This window comes from Nicotiana attenuata, chromosome 11 (assembly GCF_001879085.1).
Source record: "Nicotiana attenuata strain UT chromosome 11, NIATTr2, whole genome shotgun sequence".
Taxonomy (NCBI): domain Eukaryota; kingdom Viridiplantae; phylum Streptophyta; class Magnoliopsida; order Solanales; family Solanaceae; genus Nicotiana; species Nicotiana attenuata.
The window spans coordinates 43,133,406-43,156,503 of NC_031999.1; the positions used below are offsets into that span (position 1 = coordinate 43,133,406).

A 23,098-nucleotide genomic window follows, 5' to 3' on the forward strand; every position below is an offset into this window, starting at 1 on the left:
AATATTCCTTCTGCTAAAGATATTTATCAGTGTAAATGTCAAGCTACAATCAAGACTAACTTTAATAAATTCTTGGAACCAGTTCAACCCTTTTCTCAAGTACTATAACCACATCTTGGAATAGAAGACAAATAATCAAATAACTAGCAATGAACTCGTGTAATGCACGCAAAATAAATTCAATCATGTTCTAAATACTTTATGCATGATTTTAATTTCATATCCTAACATATATGGAGTAAGGATTTAGGATCAGATGCATAAATCTTCGGATGACAATTCTGTTCATCACTGTCCTCCAAATTGATTTTGATAGAACCTGCAAAAAAAAAAAAAAAATGTTGGCTTGTCTTTTCTTATCTCAAGCTGGAGTCAGCCTGGTGCACAAAGCATCCCGTGTTCGCGCTGGTCCAAGGAAGGATCGCACCTGAAGGGATATGATATAGACAGTCTGCCCTAATACAAGTATTAGTGGCTGCTTTCACGGTTCCAACACGTGATTTATAGGTTACACGAATTTCATTAGCTAACTGAAGGGATCCCAATAAAGCGGAATATTTAAAGTTTTCACATAGCCCGCTGCCCGTCTAATTGGATTGGAATTGAAATGTGGAATATTTGATATTTCGGTTAAAGGCCTAAAATACCCCTCTACTATTAAAAATAAGCTATATATACCCTCCGTTTCACTTTTGTGTTATTATAGTCCCTGTCGTTTTACTTTTCTATTTAAAATACCCCTCAACCATTAGTTTATTAATAGGATATTAATAAATACACATGTCACTATCCTATTGTTCTAAAATCACCCGCCCCATATCTCATTAAAATTAGCGGACCCAAACCTTTTAACCAACCCACTCGAGCCCCTCTAACTTAAATTCTCTTAGTCATTACCTAACCCCAATTTAGAATCATCGCTCAGTAAAAACACAGAGAAAACAAATTAACTTGCAAACCCTAGGTCGTACAGCCTTCAGAAAGATATTGATGCTTCCAATTTATGATTGTTCTTCTTCAAAAGGTTAGTTTATCTTCCATTTCGTGTTTGTTTGTTTTTGGTAACTAACTTATTTTATTAATTACCAAGTTGACATTACAAAAACTATAGCATAGCTAACACAACTTGCTATCCTTCCATATACATTTCATACTCTACTACCTAGAAACATAGACTATATACAAAAGACTTATTTCTAGGAGTAACTCTAACACTAACAACATAGGCTATTTCTTATGCAATCTGCTTCCATACTCTACTTTTTTGTTCAAAAATACGTCTGTTTCTGTCCATCCAAATGTGATAAGCAACCTCTGCGTAGACCACTCTAAAGATCTGAGCATGCTGAGTTTTTCCTTTGGCACATAATACTGACCATTGAAGGAACTGTTGCCAATCACTAAATCCCATATATTGCTTTTTGATCCAGCTGCACATTTTACTCCAAATTTGCTTAGCATATTCACACTACCCAAATAGATGATCTCTAGTTTTCACTGCCTTTCTGCACATTACACATTGTGTATCTACAGTAATCTTCCAGCTAAAGGTCTATCACAAGTCATTAATCTCCCATGTAGCATAAGCCACATTATGAATTTTGTCTTTGGTCTTGCTGCATTGTTAAACATCAAAGTTTTTCATTCCACCCTATTGTAATTACCAAGCAAGTGCAAGTATATTTGTTTGATCAAGCTTCTGTTATGAGTTTGGACATATTGCTAGTTTCCAGTGGCTCTTTGCCTCTATCACTTTCCTTACCATCCAACAAGCTTGCTGAGGTATTAGCATTGTGATCAACTGCTGATTCTTAATGTAATATGTATGAATCCAACGGATCCACAGCTTATCTTGTTTATGAGCTAAGTCCCAGCAGTTCTTAGCAATAGCTGCCTTGTTCCACAACTTCAAATTAACAATATTAAGTCCACCTCCAGCCTTAGGTAGACATACTCTATCCCATGCCAGTAGGGCCTTCTTTGTGATTTTATTTGCACCAGACCATACATAAGATCTACATAGACCCTCTACAATCTTGATCACTTTTGTTGGGAGGATAAACAGTTGTGCCCGGAAAGCCTGAATACCAAACAGAAAACTTTGGACTAATTGCACTCTTCCTGCATATGACAAGGTCTTAGCAGTCCATGAAGTGATCCTTGTAGTCATTTTATCAATAAGGGGCTGCCATTGCAGTATGCTTAGTTTCTTAGTAGATAGAGGTACTCCTAGGTATTTGAAAGGTAGTTCACCATTAGAAAGCCCCAAAAGCTGCAGCATTTGTAGTCTATCTTCCAAAGGAACTCCTCCAAAATATGCTTCACTTTTGCTGAGGTTTGCTTGTAGCCCTGATTCCTGAGTGAATTGATGAAATTTCTGCTGCATTACTTGAACTGCCTTCAGATCACCTCTGCAAACAGTAATAAATTATCAGCAAAGCTTAGGTGAGTGATTCCTAGCTTTGCACACCTAGGGTGATATTAAAATCATTCTCCATCTTCAAACTAGCCAAGTTCCTACTCAAGTACTCCATTGCTATGGCAAAAAGAAAAGGTGACATAGGATCACCTTGTCTTAATACTTTCTGAATCAGTTATTCTGCTGCCAGTGATAGATTGCAGCTCCACTATTTGCTTCCTTTGGCTCCTTTCTTTCATTACAGCTGAGAAATATTTAGTATTAGAATCACCTAGCTGTATCCACTTTGTTCTGGCCTTTTGTTTCAAAGCTCCTTCTTCCATCGTATCCCATTTCTCCAAATGTTGAATCAACTCCTTTTCTTTCAGCAGCAGCTCCTCAGAACAACTTGCATCAATGCTTTTTTTGTACCTTTTCAAGCTCAATTCTGGCTATCTCTATCTTGTGTCTAATGAACTTAAACTCCTCAACATTGAGTTTCCTCAGTGCTGGTCTCAATGCTTTGAGTTTCATCCACACATCTTGAATCTTCTGTCTGTGAAATCTTTGTTGCCAAATTTGCTGCACTTCATATAAGAACCTCTCATGCTCTGCCCAGACATTAAAGAATTTGAATGGAGTTTTCCTACTTCCTTGATGGTCATTGAAAGTTAAACTCATAGGTGCATGATCAGAAATGAATGGCAACTCATATATAGTTGAGAGATGCCCCCATTGTATCATCCATTCATAATTACCAAAGATGCTATCAGTTCTTGTTACACTCCGTAAGTTTAACAACCTTGATACCGTTATGTATATATTTGATATGGTATTTTGAGTGGAACTTTTTTTGTAAAAAAAAAAAATTGTTTGAAAAGTATGATTTTATATTTTTTTATTAATGTTACTACTTTCGAATATGCTTTAAGTTATTCACATAATATGAGTAAGTTATGAGATTTTCTTTATTGCAAAGATAGAAATTATTTTCTCATAAGAAAAGAAAGTTATCTTTTTACATTTTAAGAATTAGGCGTACGAAAATTTGTACTCTTTATATGAGATCAGAAAAATTATAAGTTGAGAAAATATATTTATTTTTACATGGATGTTTTAATGAAATAATAATGTATATTGATTTTATATGGTACCATGATTTATTAATATTATAATATTTTAATAGTAGTATTTTAAGTAATGCTATAATTTTTAATTATGTGAATAATTAGGCAATTAATAAATTTTAGTGGGAGATTAAATAAATAAAATATTTGGATAAGATTCAACGTGGCAGTAAGCCACCCCATGAAATTGTGACTCTTAAGACATTCCATGATGTGGCAAATTTTCTTGCAGAAAACACTTCTAAATAGATATCTTTCTGAGTATGCTTTGGTGCCCTTAGTTCTCCCAATAAATAATAGTAGTAAGTTATCGACTCCTACTACCTGCAAATTTAAGGTGTTAGGCATCATATAAGCAAATAGTACCTATAGATCCATGATTAATAATATTACTTTTGAGGAGTAAAAAAATGATGCATAGCAGCTCAACCTACCACAATTAAAGTCCATTGTTTGGGATTTTGTTTTGGTAGAGAGATCCTCTCCATAATATTGGAATGACTAAGGCTTCTTGAGCAGTCTTGTTTAAATAATTGCAGCAGGCGCATGCTTATCTCAGGTTATGGAAAAATATTAATCTCTTTCCCAATAGGTGACCTATTTTGTCTACGCAAGTAACAATTGAGGGAGCAAACTTTGTACAAGATCTATTCAAACTCACGAAGGCATCATCATTAAGGGCAAGACACTTCAGTATACACAAGAGTTATAATTATATAGTTAAATTCTTCACTTAGTTTTATTTCTGTTTTCAAGATTAATGGAAGTCAATGCCCCTATTCTGGAATGGCTGCTACTTTAACCATTACTATATCCTGGCCTTGTTGAGGACCAGGTAATTTTTTACACTTTACAATGCTTGGCACAAATCTTTCTATTTGTCGTACAAGAAAATATTAAAGAATATATGTCATAGAGTTGTTAGATGACCTATACACATGCTAACGAGACTTTCAACCATGCATATTACTTATCAAATATTTTTGTTTCAAGTCATCAACTTGGAAGTGCTCCTTTTTTCCGATTCTTCTTCACGAGGACACCTTGAGTGTCAGTTGAAGCAGTATATGGACTGCATATCGACATGAAAAAGTTAGAGTTCATCCTAGGTGGGCTGGTTCATGATGTTTGTAGTTTGGCTCAGAAGCACAGGTGCAATCTTTCTCAAGAACATCATACGGATTTTTCCTACTCTAGGTATGTTAAGGCTATCCCTTCTTTCTTTTTGGCATGATCTATACGACACGAACGAAACAAGCAAATGCACAAATTCCATAAATGACTCTATTCATAGAAATACTAGGGGTGTCTATATTTTTGATTCCCCATGTGAATTATTATTCTATCGTCTGTTCATGGGTCTAAAAAATAGGTAAGTTGATAAAGTATATTTCATGATATTAATCAGAGGCAAAATGGTCTTATGACGCTCCAAAAGATTTTGTTGACGTACTTCTCATGCATTGCATTCATTTATACATATACATTGACCCATGACCTGACGGTGTTATATACGCGTATATATGTATGTATATATGTATATGGGATATGGGAAGGTTATGGCGCTATATACGCACCACCACCAGATCTGCTGGTATACGTTGATGATTTGTCCACAGTGGCCGAGATAATATGATGGAATGCACTCAGAGGCTTGATGATGTTATGTACGTACAGACCTATGCATTACATGACATTTATATGCATATGCATTACATTATAAATATTTCATGATTTACAGATCTATCCAGGCTTACAGGTTGAGTCATTTACTCCATATTTCTTCCATGTTCTTTATATACTGATTTACATGCCTTACATACTCAGTACATTATTTGTACAGACGTCCTCTTGTTGGGGACGTTGCATTCATGCCTGCAGGTATGGACAATCAATTTGACGAGCCCTCATAGTAGACGAGATTGGCATTCAGCGAAGGATCGGTAAGACTCCACCTCATTTGGAGTGCAGCCGAGTCTATGAGGCATCGTGTCAGAGTTTTACTACCGACTTTGGGTAGGCTGGTACCCTGTCCCATTTTATGTCAAATAATCTTAGAGGCTTAGTAGACACAGGTTTATTATGTACAGTATGTCAGAGGCCTTGACGGCCCATATGTATTCATGTTTTATGAACGAAGGTTCATTGATATAACATTTGCTCACTTACAATTGTACGTTACGAGTTGTCATGTTGGCCCATGATAGTTACAAAAGGAATGAATGAGTTACAGAGTGGTTCGCTCAGGCCAGTGCATCACCGGGTGCCAGCCACGCCTCCCAAGGTTGGGGCGTGACAATTCTGCTCCATATCCTGTCACAACCATCTTGTTTATTAGACCAAGTATAATATTCACCTTCCCAAGTCAACTCATTAAGCTTTAATTCTTGGATATACTTGCTGAAATCTTGAGTTTCAGCCATAGTAACTGGATTTCCATGTATCCTATCCTGTAACTGTAGAACAGCATTAAGATCCCCTCCAATCACCCATGGAATGGATGTCATTTGATCCATCTCTTTAAGGTTTTCCCATAACAGCTTCCTTTGTTCAACTGTGTTGTATCCATAGACTATAGATACTGCATATTCCTGATCCTTTCTAATATTTTTAACAACACAATGAATAACTTGTGCTTCTGCTTTAAGTAGCCTTACTAAGTAGTGACTAGTATCCTATATTACCCATATTCTACCATTAACTGCAGCATTATAGCTATGAAGTATCTCCCAACCAGGGGCAATGTGTTGACTGACTCCTTTAGCTTTATGCTCCTTTACTCTTGTTTCAATAATTCCTGCAAATTTGATGTTCCTAGTCTTCAAATAATTTTTCAGCTCCTTCCTCTTATACCACTTATTAATACCCCTGACATTCCATATTAGCCACCTCATTAATTGAGTTTAGTTCCCCCATCTCTATCATGAGGCAGGGTAGAGCTTCCACGTGTACTTGTTGTTCCACTTTTTGAACCATATTTGCTAGATAAAGGAGTTAGCATAGGGAAATTTTCAAGGTTGAAGTCTAATACTTGCTTCTTGCCTTTATCTATTGCAGCTGGTCCATTGTCCTCTGTACCTCCATCCATTTGAGTATGACTTGTCTATTTTGTCTGCACTGGCCAATCCCATTTTGTTTATCAGTTGCTCCATCTGCCTTAGGGGTCTCCACACCATTTGTTCCTTTTTGCACATTTTCTGTATTACTTGCTGCATTATTGATAGGTCCTTTAGTTGTCCATTTATGTGTTACTTTCTTTGGCTCTCTTCTTCTCTTTGGTTGCTCCTCCTTTTTGATCTTTTGGCCCTTGATGGGTAGGACATACATGACCAATAGTCTGGCATTTGTCACAGTACACTGGCTTCCACTCATATATCAACTCCTGTTGGAACATCCTTCATGTAGGATGCATCACCATAATCTTAGTAGGCATTGCTTTTGTCACATTTACTTCAATCAGCATCCTTGCATATGAAATTCTTGTTTGCTTGGTAGTACATTCATCAGCAAATAAAGGTTTCCTAATGGCACAAGCAATTTTACTCAAAGCATCATTCCCCCAGCAACTCATTGGCAATTTAGGAAAAAATACCCATAGTGGAATATCAGTTAAGAACTATTTACTTAGATCTAAGTGTGGGGTCCATGGCTTGAGGATTATTGGCCTATTCCTGATAGTGTGAGGTCCAGCATAAAAATTCTATGCATATCAGATAGATTTTGGAATTTTATCACATAATACCCATCCTCATGAAGAAATAGATCTGGTTCAGTAACATCAAGCCAGTGTTAAGCAACATACCTCTTCATAGCATTATATCCTAGATTATCACCCACAATGTAAGCTATCATCGCAGCACTCCACCTCTCTTCTGCTTCTTTCACATCCTGTATCTCAAGTTTCACCACAGTTTGCCCTTCTATAATTTGAGGAGGGACATACCTAAGAGCCATTCCATGAGTTGCTACTCAATTTTGCTGAAACAATTTAGACCATGATTTTGACTCTGGTCTTCGATCTACAGGATTCACCACTTTAGGATCCATATTAACTGTACACTAGGTCCAATAGCAGCTTCAAGTTGATCTGTCGTAGCCTCTTTGACTAGATCCTTCTGCATGCCCTTAATAGTCAGCTCTGTTACTGTTCCATTAGAATTTCCATCAACCACAGGGGAAATACTCGCTTTGCTTTGTTCAATTTGAGCTGGTATACCTAGTGTCAATTTCCTGCTAACCTCCGAGCTAGTCGAAGGAATAATCTCATCCTTCCCAGTTTCTACTCCTTCTTGTTGTTCCGGTGTTTGCATGTCTTGAGTTGTCTTTCCAACTTTGGATTTGTTACTAATTGAGCTTCCAGTTGTTGAGATCGGTGTCTTAGGAACTTTTTTTGGTCTTCCTCTTCCTCTACCTCGCCCCCTAGCCATGGCAGACGCACTCGGCGCACGTTTAGCTAACGTGATCTGAGAGCATGGAGAAGACGAGTTCATTTCGTGTTTGTTTAAGAAAGACATTGGTAGTTTTTTTAATGTTTTTGGTCTAGTCGATTCTTTGGTTTTTAATCGTTTTATGCTTTTACAGTTTTCGACATGAGCTAAAATCGACAATATCTATGTTGTTATGTGTCTGCATGTATTATTTAAGCTATTTTATGTTAGGGTTTTTACGGATCGACATTATTGTGGGGATTCTTCTTCTATTGGTGGCCCCGAGTGTGATTTTGTGCCTTTTCTGGCTGAGAATGTGGAGTTACAATTTTGCGACTTAAGCTTTCTTTTTGTCTGTATATGGTGAATCTTGTTCCCTTAAAGTAACAAAGAGGCTGAGTATTTTAGTGCTACTGGGACTTTACTATTATTAATGTTTCTGGTCCCCTATTTTGTTGCATATGTCTGTGGTCCACCAAGTCACTATCTTTTTTTTATTCTTCTTCTGATTTGTTAATTATTTTCCTTAGATTCTTTTATTAGCTCATGTGTAGGTTTATTTGTTGTTTATATAATTTGTTTATTGATTATCTTTGTCAATTTGCTTATTGTTTTTTAATTGCCTTCCAGAATATTAAGGATGCTTTTGGTTGACATAATGTTGCATTATGGTGGGGATTGGATCACAACACCCCAGGTCTTGTATTCAAAGAAGTTGGCCCACATCTGGAGAGGGTATGATTCTGAACTTATTTCTTACAAGCTTCTAGAAACTACATACACTAGTGAGTTAGGGCATGTAGGTGTTCAACAACTTATTGTAAATGACCCTTTTGGTAATTACTATGAGGTAGAAAATGATGATGGGATGAGGCATTTACTGAGTTTAATTTCAGATGAATTTAAGACACTTCACTTCTATGATGTTGATGAGTATGAAGAGTTTATTAATGTGCCTAATATTGTTCATCACATTGACTCACATCCAGTAATAACTGATTATGGTACTGACTGTAGTGAATCTGATAGTGAGAGTGAGAGTGATATACTCATAGTAATGATGATAAGGTTAATTATGATTATGATGGATTACAAAAAATTGTTAAGCAAAGAAATACTGAAATTGAGGCAAGGCTAGAAAATTATAAGGAATTATACATGGGTATGAGCTTCAAAGACATACCTGAAGCTAGAAAATGCATTAATTTCTATTCTTTGGCAAACAAAAGGACTTACAGGTAGAGAAAAGTGATATAAAAAGGTTAAAGTATACATATGTTGGTGACTGCCCTTTTGTTGTTCTGATTTCTGGTGATGGGGACCTTCTTAGAGTTAGAATAAAGACATTAAGAGATGAGCATACATGTGAAGAAGCATTTGAGAACACTAGGGTTTACTATCAAACAATAGCAAATTACTTCAAGAAGAAGGTACAAGAAAATTGTTAGGTGTTGTCCTAATTTTCTTAACATATTTGATTTTCCTATCTCTTGAAGGAAATGGCAACATGTTTACCATAATTGGGTTTTCCTTCTTGTAGAAGGAAATTATAAATCTCCAATATTTGGCTAGTCCCTTTTCTTGTAGGAAAAAGTTTGGACTTCTATAAATTAAGGATCATTCCTTCTCATTCAGTAGCATCCACAATGTAGCCATATGGGGTTTGAGAGTCGTGTTTATGGGAAGAACTTTAATGAATAAGTGTTAGTGTGTCACTTGTATTTTCCTCTTCGTGAGGTTGTTCTCTCGAGATTTTGTACTCTCTTTTATTATATAGTAGATTGCTCATCTCCACTGTGGACGTAGGTCAGTTGATCGAACCACATTAAATGTTTGTGTTTCTTTTGGTATATTTCTCTTTCGTTGTCTGATTTATTGTCGTTCAAATGTTGATTTACTAGCTTCCGCATGACACCTAATTATTTTGGTCCTAACAAGTGGTATCAGAGCGATGTTCAAGGTTTGCCTTACTAGCTTCCGTATGACACCTGATTTTTTCAATTTGAGAGTCGTGTTCTTTATCTTCTTTATTTTTGGGTTTGCCTCTTCCTCGACATAACAGTGGTATCAGAGCGAGGTTCAAGACAGGTTCATCTTGGCGGGTTTGGTTCTAGCCGCAACGTATTTGACGATAATCATGATTTTTGTCAGAGAAATTTGACCGGAGTTCGACTCTTGTTGAGACAAACTTTGCGTTGGAGATTTGAAGATGCGAGTTATTGAAGATTATGAGAAGAAGGCGGATCAAGTTAATTTCATTAGAAAATTTAGGCCAAGGGGGAGAATTGTTAGGCGTTGTCCTAATTTTCTTAACATATTTAGTTTTCCTATCTCTTGAAGGAAAGGGCAACATGTTTACCATAATTGGGTTTTCCTTCTTGTAGAAGGAAATTATAAATCTCTCATATTTGGCTAGGCCGTTTTTCTTGTAGGAAAATGTTTGTGTAAGGCCCCGTGAAAATTTGTAAAGGGCAGTTATGCGGTGCATTATGCGACCGTAAAACTGGTATGCGGACCGCATTTCTGCCGCAAACCCAAACAGAATGTTCAGAGTTTTGGAGCACTTTTGCGGTCCATTCTGCGGACCGCATTTTCTCTTTGCGATCGCAAATGCGATCGCATACCTGACTCGGGGCTCCTATTTTTCTAAATTTTAAACCCGACCCCTTCTTCAATAAAACACCCCCAACCCCTCATTTTAACATATTTTCTGAACAAACTAGAGAGAGGGAAGAGAGAGTTCTTGAGAGAGAAAGTCCTAACTTCATCAATTTGATTCTTCAAAGTCACCCGAGCCGAAAAATTTCAAGTAATTGTCTTCGTCTTCGTTCTTACAAGTAAAATCCCCAACCCTTTTTCATTGGTTTGCAGATTTAAACAAAAAGGGGGGTTCTCATGCATTGATTCTTGAAAAAAAAAATATAAGTTGAACCATACATGCATGTTCTTTAATATCTAAAAATCTAGTAAGAGGAATTGGGTAGGAGTAAAGATTTGCAAAAAGGAGCGGTTGATAACCTAAATAAGTTCGGATAGTAATTGTGAACTTCAATTCTAAGATATATGTGTTAACTTGTGAACTAGATTGACGGTGCTAGGCAGTTGGTGAATTGAAAGTAGGAATTAAAAAGGAAAATCGACTCCAGGTATGTATGGCTAACTTTAACCTTTGTAAAGTCACCTTGTTTGGTGTACGAGTATTTGGTATGTGATACCTATGTGGACTATTTGTGAATTCTTGTGATTGATATGCCTTGAACGTTGTTGGTTAAGTCTCCCAATATGATGGTGTAAGTAAATGGCAACAGACCAAGTGGGTGTGTGTGAATGTGTTTATGTGGTAAAAGTTGTGTAACAAATGATGGAAAGAAATCGTGATTGATGCAATTGAAACAACTGTGGTAATATTGTGTGTGACTTGTTGTGGGCAATTATCGTTGTGACTTAAATTGTATACGGGCTGTTGTATATGATGGAAAGGGTATTGATGGTTATGAAAATTCTTTGTGATTTGTTGTTGTTGTCGTGTAAAATATAATTTGTTGTTGTTGTTGTTGTTGTTGTTGTTGTTGTGTGAAATGTGATTGTTCGGTGGGATCGGGTTGCGCGCCGCAACACGAAATAATAAGCTGTGGGTTGTGGTGATAAGGGTGGCCGAGGTAATAAGGGTAGAAAGTGATCGAAATCACTATTGAAATGAACATATGTGAAAGTTGCGAAATCATTGATGTGATGAAATGATGTTGAAAGGGAAAAGGAGAGATTGTGAAACTTGTTTGACTTTGGTTGTTCTTTTCATGTGCATTTGATCGTTGATTCTATTACTGTTCGTTACTTGTGTATTGCTTGATTTTACTTGGGGTAAAGTTTGTTCATACATACCAGTACAATTCAAATGTACTTACGTCCCTTTTGTCGGGGGCGCTACATTCGTGTTATGATTGTAGGTGGATCTATAGCAGGTACTCCAGTCCACCGACAGTAGCACTCCTTCACTTCCCGTCAGCTAAATTGGTGAGCCCCTTTCCTCTCGGGGCCCTGCGTGGCTCATGCCGCATTTCTTCCTGGAGTCTCATTTTGGTATTTGTGTAAGGTATAACTGGAGCCTTGTTACCGGCAAGTATTGTAAAACTCTTTTGTATCCTTAGAGGCTCCGTAGACAGAAAACGTGGGTTGTGTACTTATGTATTTTGTATATGGGCAGTATAACTTGTAAACCACGCTAAGTAACCATATATGTTATGTATAATTCGTAAAAAGATGTTTTAATTATGAATGGCCATTCCCGAGTAATGAAAACATGGGGTAGCACGTGGAAGAGGAAAGGCACCCAGGCCCGCTCGACTGGGGCTACCCGGTCGAGTGCCGGTCGCGCCCCTCGGTTTTGGGGCGTGACAGTTTGGACTTCTATAAATTGAGGATCATTCCTTCTCATTCAGTAGCATCCACAATGTAGCCCTATGGGGCTTGAGAGTCGTGTTTAGGGCAAGAACTTTACGGGACAAGTGTTAGTGTGTCACTTTTGTTTGCCTCTCCATGAGGTTGTTCTATCGAGATTTTGTACTCTCTTTATTATAGTGGATTGCTCATCTCCGCCGTGGACGTAGGTCAGTTGATCGAACCACGTTAAAATGTCTGCGTCTCTTTTGGTAGATTTCTCTTTTGTTATCGGACTTGTTGTCGTTCAAGGTTTGCTTTGCTAGCTTCCGTATGACACCTGATTTTTTCAGTCCTAACAAAAATCATAAGTATAAGATTAAGGAGATGAAAGCAGATCTGAGACAATTGTTTAATGTAAATGTTATCTATGGAAAGTGCAAGAGGTCTAAAAGACTGATTTTGGAGAAGTTTGAAGGTAGTTTTAGAGATGACTATAAGAAACTTGAGGCATATGCCAATGAGCAAAGAGACACTAACCCAGGAAGTGATATTGTCATTAACTTTTCAAACGATGCACTTGCTGAAGGTAAAAGAAATTTTTTGAGAATGTATATTTGCTTTCAAGCTCTCTAGATGGGCATTAATTTAGGTTTGAGACCCTTTATCGGCTTAGATGGAATTTTTTTAAAAAGAAAAGCTAGAGGATAGTTGTTACATGTTGTTGTACTGGACAATAATAACCAAACGTATCCTATAGCTTGAGCAGTGGTGGATAAAGAAATAAAAAGGACATGGACTTGGTTCTTGGAATTGCTTCAAAGGTCACTAGATCTCAAGGAGGGTAAAGGCATCACCTTCATGTCAGATATGCAAAAGGTATGGTTTATGTGTAATGTCTTTTATTTTATTTTATTTTATTTTATTTTGTCTTTTTAATCAAAATTGCTTATTTGAATTCCTTTAATCTTATACAGGGATTAATTGAGGCTGTAGACAGTATGCTTCCTCATTCATATCATAGATTTTGCGTTAGGCACATTGAGTCAAATTGGTGCAGAAAATGAAGAACAACAGAGTTCAAGAAGTTATTATGGTGGAGTGCCTGGAGTTCTTATGAAGAAGATTTCAAGGACCAGTTGAGGTCCATTAGTGAACTTGATAAGCAAGCTGTAGAAGAATTGATGTAGTATCCTCCTCAAGATTGGTGTAAAGCTTATTTAGACACTGTGCGCAAGAACTAAAAGGTAGAGAACAACTTCACTGAATCTTGCAATGCATGGTTTCTTGAAGCTAGGCACAACCCATCATTAAAATGCTTGAGGAGATTAGAATAAGGTGATGAACCAACTGAGGGAAAGAGAGGAAGCAGTGAGGCATGGACAAATGAACTCAGCCCACATAGCCTGGAATTTTACAAGGAGTACTTGAAGATATCTAATAAGTGTCATGTTCATTGCAATGGTGACCTAGGCTATGAAGTTTCAGAAGGGATGGACATGCATATTGTTAACATGGTTTTGAAGAAATGCACATGTAGAACTTGGGATCTTACTGGAATTCCACGCCCCCATGCCATTAAGACCATAAAATATAAGAAGCTAGACCTTTTCAAGGTATACAATTGGTGGTATCGCAGGGAAGCATACCTGCTAACCTATAAACACAAGTTGCAACCTGTGAAAGGTGAGAAGTTCTGGAAAGTGGACCCATCTCAAGCAATGGAACCACCTGAGTTAGTCAAGATGGTTGGGATACCTAAAATTAAGAGAAAAAGATGAGGCTATCAAAAGGCAAGGTGAGTGGGGACTCCACAGAAGGGAGAGTCATGACATGCAGTAACAGTGGAGAGCCTAATCATAATTCTAGAGGTTGTGAGAACGTAATAGTTACTTTTTCTAACTTATTTGTGTCCTATTTAGTAATATATAACTTATTTTTTTATATTTACACAATAGCCACCCATGGAAAAGAGGGCAAGAACAATAAGCACAACTTTGGTTGATGAAGAAGAAATAGAACTGACTGCACCTGAAGCTAGCCAACCTACTCAATCTAATCAACAAAGTCAAGGCTCAAACTTTGTGTTTATGCCTACACCAAGCATTTACACTCAGTCCAGCCGTGGATTTTCGGACTTCGAGTCTCCAGATCCAGTTATAAGGCCAACAACTGTGTCAGAAGTAGGAACAAGACTTCAAGCAAGATAGAATCCATCTCAACCTTCAGGATTAAGGGCAATAACTTTCACAGGAGATCATGATGGTGTTTGTGTTCCATCAAACCTGCCTTTCAAACCACCAGGCCTCGGATAGAAGGGAAAAGTTGCATTAACGGGAAGCCAGCTGGAAACGCAAAGCAAACAGAAAATGGAGAAGCTGAAGTCGAGAAAGGGAAAAAAGTGAAATCTATTGTAATAGAATTAGATGGAAAGTATTTTGGTTGTAATTATTGCTTTGTGACAGTACTATCTACATTCTATTTTTGGTTGGTGAAACTTGATGTGGATGCCATGTTATAATTCAGTTTGTGTAAGTTTTTGGGGTTATAACATTGCATCCACCTATCTTTTAAACTGAATATGCCATAGGCATGTATGAAATCTTTAATTGCAGAAGGAAGGCTTTAATTGCTATTTTCTACTACTAGCCTTTATTCACCTATCAGTAGCTTTAAGAGCCTTCAGTGTTGTGTGGTGATTTAGTCCTTGTATTTTATTTACATGTCTCTAGCTAGTCACTGGTTCTTCAGCATTTGTGGTGAACTATAGGAATATTCATCCACTGATTTTGTTGCATATCTTCAGCAATTTGATACAATGAAGAAGTTTCATCTGGGGTTGTTCCTCTTATGTTCAGTGCAAGTTTTAATTTCCAATTATAACCATCCATAATCAAAAGTAGAAACAAATAGATTTAAGTAGTAAGATACATCATTCGATATATAGCTTTAAAAAGTTACAAAAAGTAAGATACAAAAAGTTAAGGCTTAAAATACATCATCCGATATATAGCTGCAAATGTTCATGGGGAACAACACATCTATAAGAAAAGAACTTTCACTATCCGTTCCCACTTCAGCTTCGATTTTTGATAATAGCAGCAATAAATCCGACATATAGCGCACATGAAATCATAATGAAGAACTTCATCTTGAGAATTTTATCTTCCAACTCCAATTGTTTTGTACTAGAAGATTATTTCTTGCCTTCATCGCAACTAATTTTTCCTTCAATTTGTCCCTTTCAATCTTGCCATCATCCAACAATAACTTCAAATTACTGATTTTAAGATTAGCCAAATCCAACTCACACTATAAATTGTTGATTACAACAAGCGCTCTATCCGGGACAGTATCCTCGCCCATTCCCAATAACTACATGAACTACCCTAAAAAACTATCATGAGCCAAATCGATGGGTCACGACGGGCACCCGGTGTCTTACTCAACCGAGTACCAATGTAATGTATCTTTCTCATTACATCAACATGGGTAAATGGGCTAGAAGGAGCGTATGAGGTAACAAGAATAAAATATGAGGGAACACTCGATATAAAACGATCCAACCTGACATACTGACTTATACATATGACGTATGGGCCTATAAGGCCAAAATAATCACTCGTACACTGAACATAGGCCGACAAGACCATATAATATTTCATATACATTACATATGTCTACAAGACTCTAAGAGTACATAAATATCATAAGATCGGGACAGGGTCCCGACATACCAATCAATACATTTCTAAATCATACTAACCAAATAAGCAACTCTAGAGCAAATAGAGCGCACCAACATCTTCCGCTGAGCTGATGGCCTACTTGGAGGACTCTCAACCTGTCTATCAGGACATGCGGGCATGAAACGCAACGTCCCCAGGAAAAAGGGACGTCAGTACAAATAATGTACCGTATATAACTCAGATAGGAAGTCAAGATCAGGCTCAGATAGGAAGTCAAGATCAGGCTCAGATAGGAAGTCAAGATCAGGCTTCTTTTGGTTGTAATTTCTTATTTCTGCACTTCTTTTGTAATTTAAGTATTTGGTCTGTAATAATTTGTAATGAACATTGAGGTTGGCTAGTAAAAAGGGATGGGGCAATTATGCATGTTTTAAGGGTAGATATCCTGCCTATAGGATCTGTTTAATATGTTCTGCATGTTTTACTTCCATACTTAGATATCATGCCTATAGGATCTGTTTGATAAATTCTGCATGTTTTACTTCCAGACATGCCTATAGGATCTAAATGGCTATAATCAGACATCATGCCTATAAGGTTAAAATCAACATNCTCGGCCACTGTGAGCAATATCGTCAATATATACCAGCTGATCATGGTGGTGCGTATATAACGCCTAACCTTTTCCCGTATCCCACACACATATATATATATATATATATATATATATGCGTACATAACGTCATCTGGTCATGGGTCAATGTACATGTATAAATAAATGCAATGCATGAGAAGTACGTCAATAAAATCTTTCGGAATGTCATAAGACCAGTATACCTTTGAGTAATATCATGAAGTAAACCTTTTTTTTCAACTTACGTATTTTTATAAGACCCGTGAACAGAAGATGTAATAATAAGACACATGAGAATTCAAGAACACTGGCACCTCTACTAACTTCTATGAATAGAGTCATTTATGGAAGTTGTGCATTTGCTCATTTCGTTTGTGTCGTATAGATCATGCCAAAAAGAAAGAAGGGACAGCCTTAACATACCTGAACCGATCTCTTGACAATCCCTCTAACACACGTCAATTATGACAACACGTAACGGCAAATCGAAGTAGGGGAAAATCTGTATGATATTCTTGAAAAAGATTGTAACATTCTCTCTTAGAATTGCGTCTCGCGCTGCTATTACATGATAATCTCATATGAATTCTATGCTGAAAGAGACCCGTTACTTGTAGATAAAGAGATCTTTGATAATCTCATATGAATTCCTTAATGAAATAAGGATAAAGAGATTCCAAGATGAAGATGTCCTTAAAAGTGGTGAGCTCCATCCGTTCTTAGCAAGCTTAGCATTTTTAATGAGATAAGGAACCTCAAAATTTGTTGGTTTTGTGGGCCCCACATTAGGAAATGATTTGGCCACCAAATTTCTTAATGTGCCACCTATTTTTAATGACTAATGAGTCATTGCTTGGGCTGCCACGTTAGGGGCCTTAAGCTTATCCAAAATTATCTTTAATTAACCACTAATCTCTTGATTAACTTGATAATCTCTCACTAACCAATAATTAACCAATTACCTATATAATATAAAAATTATCTCAAATTAGTTATAATACCACTCACTTTTAACATACTTTATACACCTTACTATCATGGTCATGTGGTACCTTGTATGGCACTAGTCTATAAATACCGGGTATAGCTTGGACCGTATTTTATCACCAAATTGTCAAACTTCGACGGAACTCATTTTCTTCGATTTGCTTACCCTCTCACCGTCACGAATTTATTTATCACTTATTTTGAAATAGCATAATACTTATAACTTCCAAATAATCTCATTCCCGAGTTTACGTCGATTAACTTACGGCGAAACTTTAACGTACGAAAATGCGGGATGTAACATCTCATTTCCGAGCTTATATCAATTTACTTATGGCGTACTTCCACGTACAAAAACATGGGGTGTAACAAAAACAATCCCAAAAAAAAATTAATTATCAACATCAGCAAAACAAATAAGTTAAAAACAAGAAAAATTCAAACAAGACCCATATATAATCACTTACTTCCGATTTAGGGCACTTCTAGAATCTCCTCCCAGGATTTAAAGGAGCCGTCGAAGTAAAATTATTAGCAAATTCTCCATAATGACACTTCCTCTTCGATGAACAACGGCCTTCTAACATCTCAAATTTTCAGACAATCTTAATAAATAAGGTGAGAGTGAGAGAAATTGAAGCACCCAACCTATTTTGTGGAAGAACTCTAAAATAGCTTCTTTCTCTGTATGTTTTGCAGATCAACGTAATAAAATGGGGAAGGTAAGAGGATTTAAGTTAGAGGGGCTCGAGTGGATCGGGTTAAAAGGGTTGGGTCGGCTAATTTTGATGAGATATGGAGCGGGTGATTTTAGAGCAACGGGATAGTGACACGTGTATTTATTAATATCCTATTAATAAACTAACGGCTGAGGGGTATTTTAAATAGCAAAGGAAAATGACAGGGACTATAATAACACAAAAGTGAAACGTGGAAACATATAACGTATTTTTAATAGTACTGGGATATTTTAGGCCCTTAACCGTTGATATTTGGACCCACGCTGTAATTTAAATTAGTTGTTTTGATTTTTAGAGTAGTTATTGTCACTACAATTAACTCAAATTAGTATACTATGGCGGACTTGGAGCCATTATCTGGAAAGCAAGAACGTACAACAACTTGTAAAGCAATCACAACAAACAATGAGATGGAAGTTGAGGATTCATCAAACACATCACTGAAATTTGTGTTCTTTTTTACACTCAAAATTACTGCAATAAGTGCTAAGAATTACAGAAAAAGAAAAGATCTAGAGAGGGAAGGAAGAGGGAAGAAAGGAAAAAAGTTGGAAAAAGTATAAGATAATTCTATAAAATAGTCGGTTAAACTTTATTAAAAAGGAATGGTTGGTCTAAACGGTTTAAAATGGAAATATAATAAAACAATCACAAAGACGACCAAATAGGTGCTAGCATGACTGTGATAAAAGGTCTATCACTTGTTTTAGAAATAAATTCTGTGTTCCGAGGCCTTAAAACCTCCTTTTTATCTTACCTCAAATTGCGTGCGCAGTTCGGGCGTGTATCCGGAAAGCCATTATGTGAAAATTTGTGAAAAATGATGAATTTTGCTTTTAAAATGAATTTAGGTTGACTTCGGTCAATATTTTGGGTAAACGGACCCGGACCCGTGATTTGACGGTCCCGGAGGGTCCGTAGGAAAATATGGGACTTGGGCGTATGCCCGGAATCGAATTCCGAGGTCCCTAGCCCGAGAAATGAATTTTTGAAGAAAATTGTTTAACTGAAATTCTTAGAGTTTTTGGAAATTTTAATGTAATTGAATTAAATGGTATCAGGCCCGTATTTTGGTTCCGGAGCCCGGTACAGGTCTTATATGGTATTTAAGTTGAGCTTGTAAAATTTGGCAAGAAACGGACTTGAAATGACGTGTGTTAAAATTTGAACTTAAGAGTTCATGAGATTTTTCTTTGATTTTGATGCTAAATTCATAGTTATTGATGTTATTTTGATGATTTGATCGCACGAGCAAGTCCGTGTGATATTTTTGGACTTGCGTGCATGTTTGGTTTGGAGCCCCGAGGGCTCGGGTGAGTTTTGGATAGGCCACGGAGTGAAACTTAGACTTAGGAAATTGTTGGTGTGTTGCAGGTCTGCAGGATTCGCAATTGCGAAGCCAGGCTCGCAAATGCGAAATTTGTATCGGAAATGCGAAGATGGCCTGGGCTGCCTTGGTCGCAAATGCGACGTATTCATCGCAAATGCGAAGGGGACCGGATTCCTTCAATGTCGCAAATGCGACAAAAATCATCGCATTTGCGAAGTCATCAGTTTCTTAGGGGTTCGCAATTGCGAACCCTGGTCGCAATTGCGACATCAGACACCAGTTAATTGAGACTTAGACGCATTTTCAGCCATTTTTCAAACCTTCTCAAAACCTAAACATCTTAGGGCGATTTTTCAAAGACAACTACTCTTCCAAATCATTTGTAACTCATTTCTTTCAATCTAAATCCATCTTTTTACATGATTTCAACTCAAAATCAAGGGTTTTCATGGGGGAAATTGGGTGTTTTGGGTAGAACTTAGGATTTTCGAATTTAGGGGATTTGAACCTCGATTTGAGGTCCGATTTCAAATTAAATTATATATTTGAGTTCGTGGGTGAATGGGTAATCAGGTTTTGGTACGAACCTCGGGTTTTGACCATGTGGGCCCGGGGTCGATTTTTGACTTTTTGGGAAAAACTTTAGAAAACCTATTTTCATGCATTAGAATTGATTCATTTAGTATTTATTGATATAGTTAAGTAACTTATGGCTAGATACAAGCCAATTGGTGGTGGAATCAAGAGGTAAAGTGGTAGTTGAGGCTTGAATTGTGTTCGAGGCATCGAGGTAAGTGTTTGGTCTAACCTTAGCTTGAGGGATTAGGAGTCGTGTCCTATTTGCTATGTGTTAGATGTTGAGTACGACGTATAGGCATGGTGAGGAGTATCTATACGTTGGTGTCAATCATGCTCGTGAGTCTTATACTATGATTAATGTGACTCCGTTTTGTATTGTTCATGCCTTATGTGATGATTTCTATTGTTGAACGAGGCTTGTGGAAGTAATATTGGTAATTGAACCTTGAAGAGCGTTGGCTCAAGTTGTAAAATGATTTGTGGAAGTAATATTGGTAATTGAACCTTGAAGAGCATTGACTCAAGTTGTAAAATGATTTGTGGAAGTATTATTAGCAATTGAATGTTATAGAGTATTGGCTCAAGTTGTGAATTGAGTTGTGAAGTAAATGTGGAAAAGAGAAGAGGTTTATGATATTGTCTCCCTTGCCGGGATGTTGTTGCTTTTAATGTTATCTCCCTTGCCGGGATGTTATTGCTTTTGATATTGTTTCCCTTGCGGGGATATGATTGTCGTACTAATGTTCCCTTGCCGGGGTTTTATTGTGATTCTATTGATTCCCTTGCCCTTATTGCTTTGTGATTGTTGTTTGGGTGAGAAAGAGTGTTAAAGCACGAAGGGTGATGCCGTGAATGATATTTGCGAGAGAGTGTTAAAGCACGAAGGGTGATGCCGTGCCGCACGATGTACAATTTCGTGCCTTTATATGAGTGATAATGCACGAAGGATCATTCCATGCCATGATTATGTAAGGTAAAAGCACGAAGGGTGATGCCGTGCCGATTATATTGATTTTTGGTGAGGACGAGAGTAAAAACACGAAGGGTGATGCCGTGCCGATTTTATTGATTTTTGGTGAGGACGAGAGTAAAAGCACGAAGGGTGATGCCGTGCACTTGTCTTTGATTTTCCTGATTTCTATTGATAATTGAGTTATGGTGTTCTTTACATTTAACTGTTGGTTTATGTTGTTACTTGTTGTTCCCCGCAGCATGTTTCCCCCCTTCCTATCTTTAATTGTTAAGTTTTGCCTTTATTTTCCGTTGTACATGATTTAACTGCACAGGTTTATTTGGTAATCTGGTCCTAGCCTCATCACCACATCGCCGAGGTTAGGCTAGGCACTTACCAGCACATGGGGTCGGTTGTGCTGATACTACACTCTGCACTCTTTTGTGCAGATCCCGGTACTGGAGCATACGGACCTTAGCTTTGGGTTGCTGCCTTCAGTCCATTCGGAGACCCGAGGTAGTCCTGCAGGCGTCCGCAGGCCTTGGCGTCTCCTTCTATCCTTCACTCTGTTTCTTTTATGTATTCCAGAGGATACAGATTTAGGAAAAAACTTCACATCTATTCTTTCCTGTCGTGCGACTCGATTTCTCAATACTAATTGAACTTCTCTCTGTTCTTTCGAAGATGGCGAGAACACGCGCTTCCTCATCCACTAGTCCGCAGCCCGAGCCCCCAGCAGCAGCTCCCAAGAGGGGCAGAGGGCGAGGCCGAGGCCGTGCTAGAGGCCGAGGCAAGGGCAGAGCTCAGCCCAGAGCAGCAGCACCAGCGGTGGAGCCTCAGGTTGAGTTTGATGATGAGGTTCCGGCCCAGACAGTTTCGTTGGGCCCAGCTCAGGTCCCAGAGGGGTTCATTGCTACCCCAGTACTCCAGGATGCTCTGGTCCGTTTAGTGAGCCTTATGGAGAGTGTCACCCGGGCAGGGTTACTTCCCGTAGCACCAGCCGTCTCTCAGGTTGGGGGAGGAGCACAGTCTCTCTCTACCCGCACTCCGGAGCAGATGGCTCCCCAGTTTCAGACTCCAACAACTCAGCCAGTTGGAGCAGTTCAGCCGGTTGTGGTAGCTCAGAGCGGTGATGGAGCAGCTATGTCTGCCGATGCTTTGTAGAGATTGGACAGGTTCACCAAGCTCTTCACTACAACTTATAGCGGTGCATTTTCTGAGGATCCCCAGGATTATTTAGACAGCTTTCATGAGGTTCTCAGGAACATGGGGATAATGGAGACCAATGGGGTCGACTTTGCTGCTTTTCGTTTGTTTGGATCCGCCAAGACTTGGTGGAGAGATTATTGTTTGTCTAGACCAGCTGGGTCACCAGCTTTGACTTGGGATCAGTTTTCTCAGCTATTTTTGGAGAAGTTTCTTCCTATCACTCAGAGGGAGAGCTATCGGAGGCAGTTTGAGCGTCTCCAGTAGGGTTCTATGACCGTTACTCAGTACGAGACCAGGTTTATTGATTTGGCCCGTCATGCTTTTCTTATACTTCCCACTGAGAGAGAGAAAGTGAGGAGGTTCATTGAGGGGCTCGTTCAGCCTATTCGACTTCAGATGGCTAAGGAGACAGAGAACGAGATTTCCTTTCAGGATGCGGCCAATGTGGCCAAGAGGGTTGAGATGGTTCTATCACAGGGGGGTGGTCAGGGGTCTAACAAGAGGCCTCGTCATTCAGGTAGATTCAGTGGTGCCTCGTCTGGATGCAGGGATTCTTTAGGTAGAGGCCATCCTCCTAGGCCTTTTCAGTCAGCACTTCAGGTTTCTCACGGTGCTTCAGGTGGCCGTGGTTCTCATATGCAGTATTCTG

At 38.2% G+C, this 23,098-nt stretch overlaps 1 protein-coding gene across 1 annotated transcript; it reads right to left on the reverse strand.

Moving 5' to 3' along the window:
• Positions 1,703-2,742, reverse strand: LOC109234842. Its single transcript, XM_019400890.1, has 2 exons — positions 2,570-2,742; positions 1,703-2,411 (listed from the first exon to the last, which is right to left on the reverse strand). The coding sequence occupies exons 1-2, from the start codon at positions 2,740-2,742 to the stop codon at positions 1,703-1,705; spliced, it is 882 nt and encodes a 293-aa protein (XP_019256435.1).

Bases quoted from the DNA above. Each gene is read 5' to 3' on its own strand.
- LOC109234842 (XM_019400890.1), bottom strand. From the start codon at position 2,742: ATGGAAGAAGGAGCTTTGAAACAAAAGGCCAGAACAAAGTGGATACAG. The intron at 2,412-2,569 runs GTGATCCTATGT...TACTGTTTGCAG, and splicing joins TCAGAAAGTATTAAGACAAG to AGGTGATCTGAAGGCAGTTC.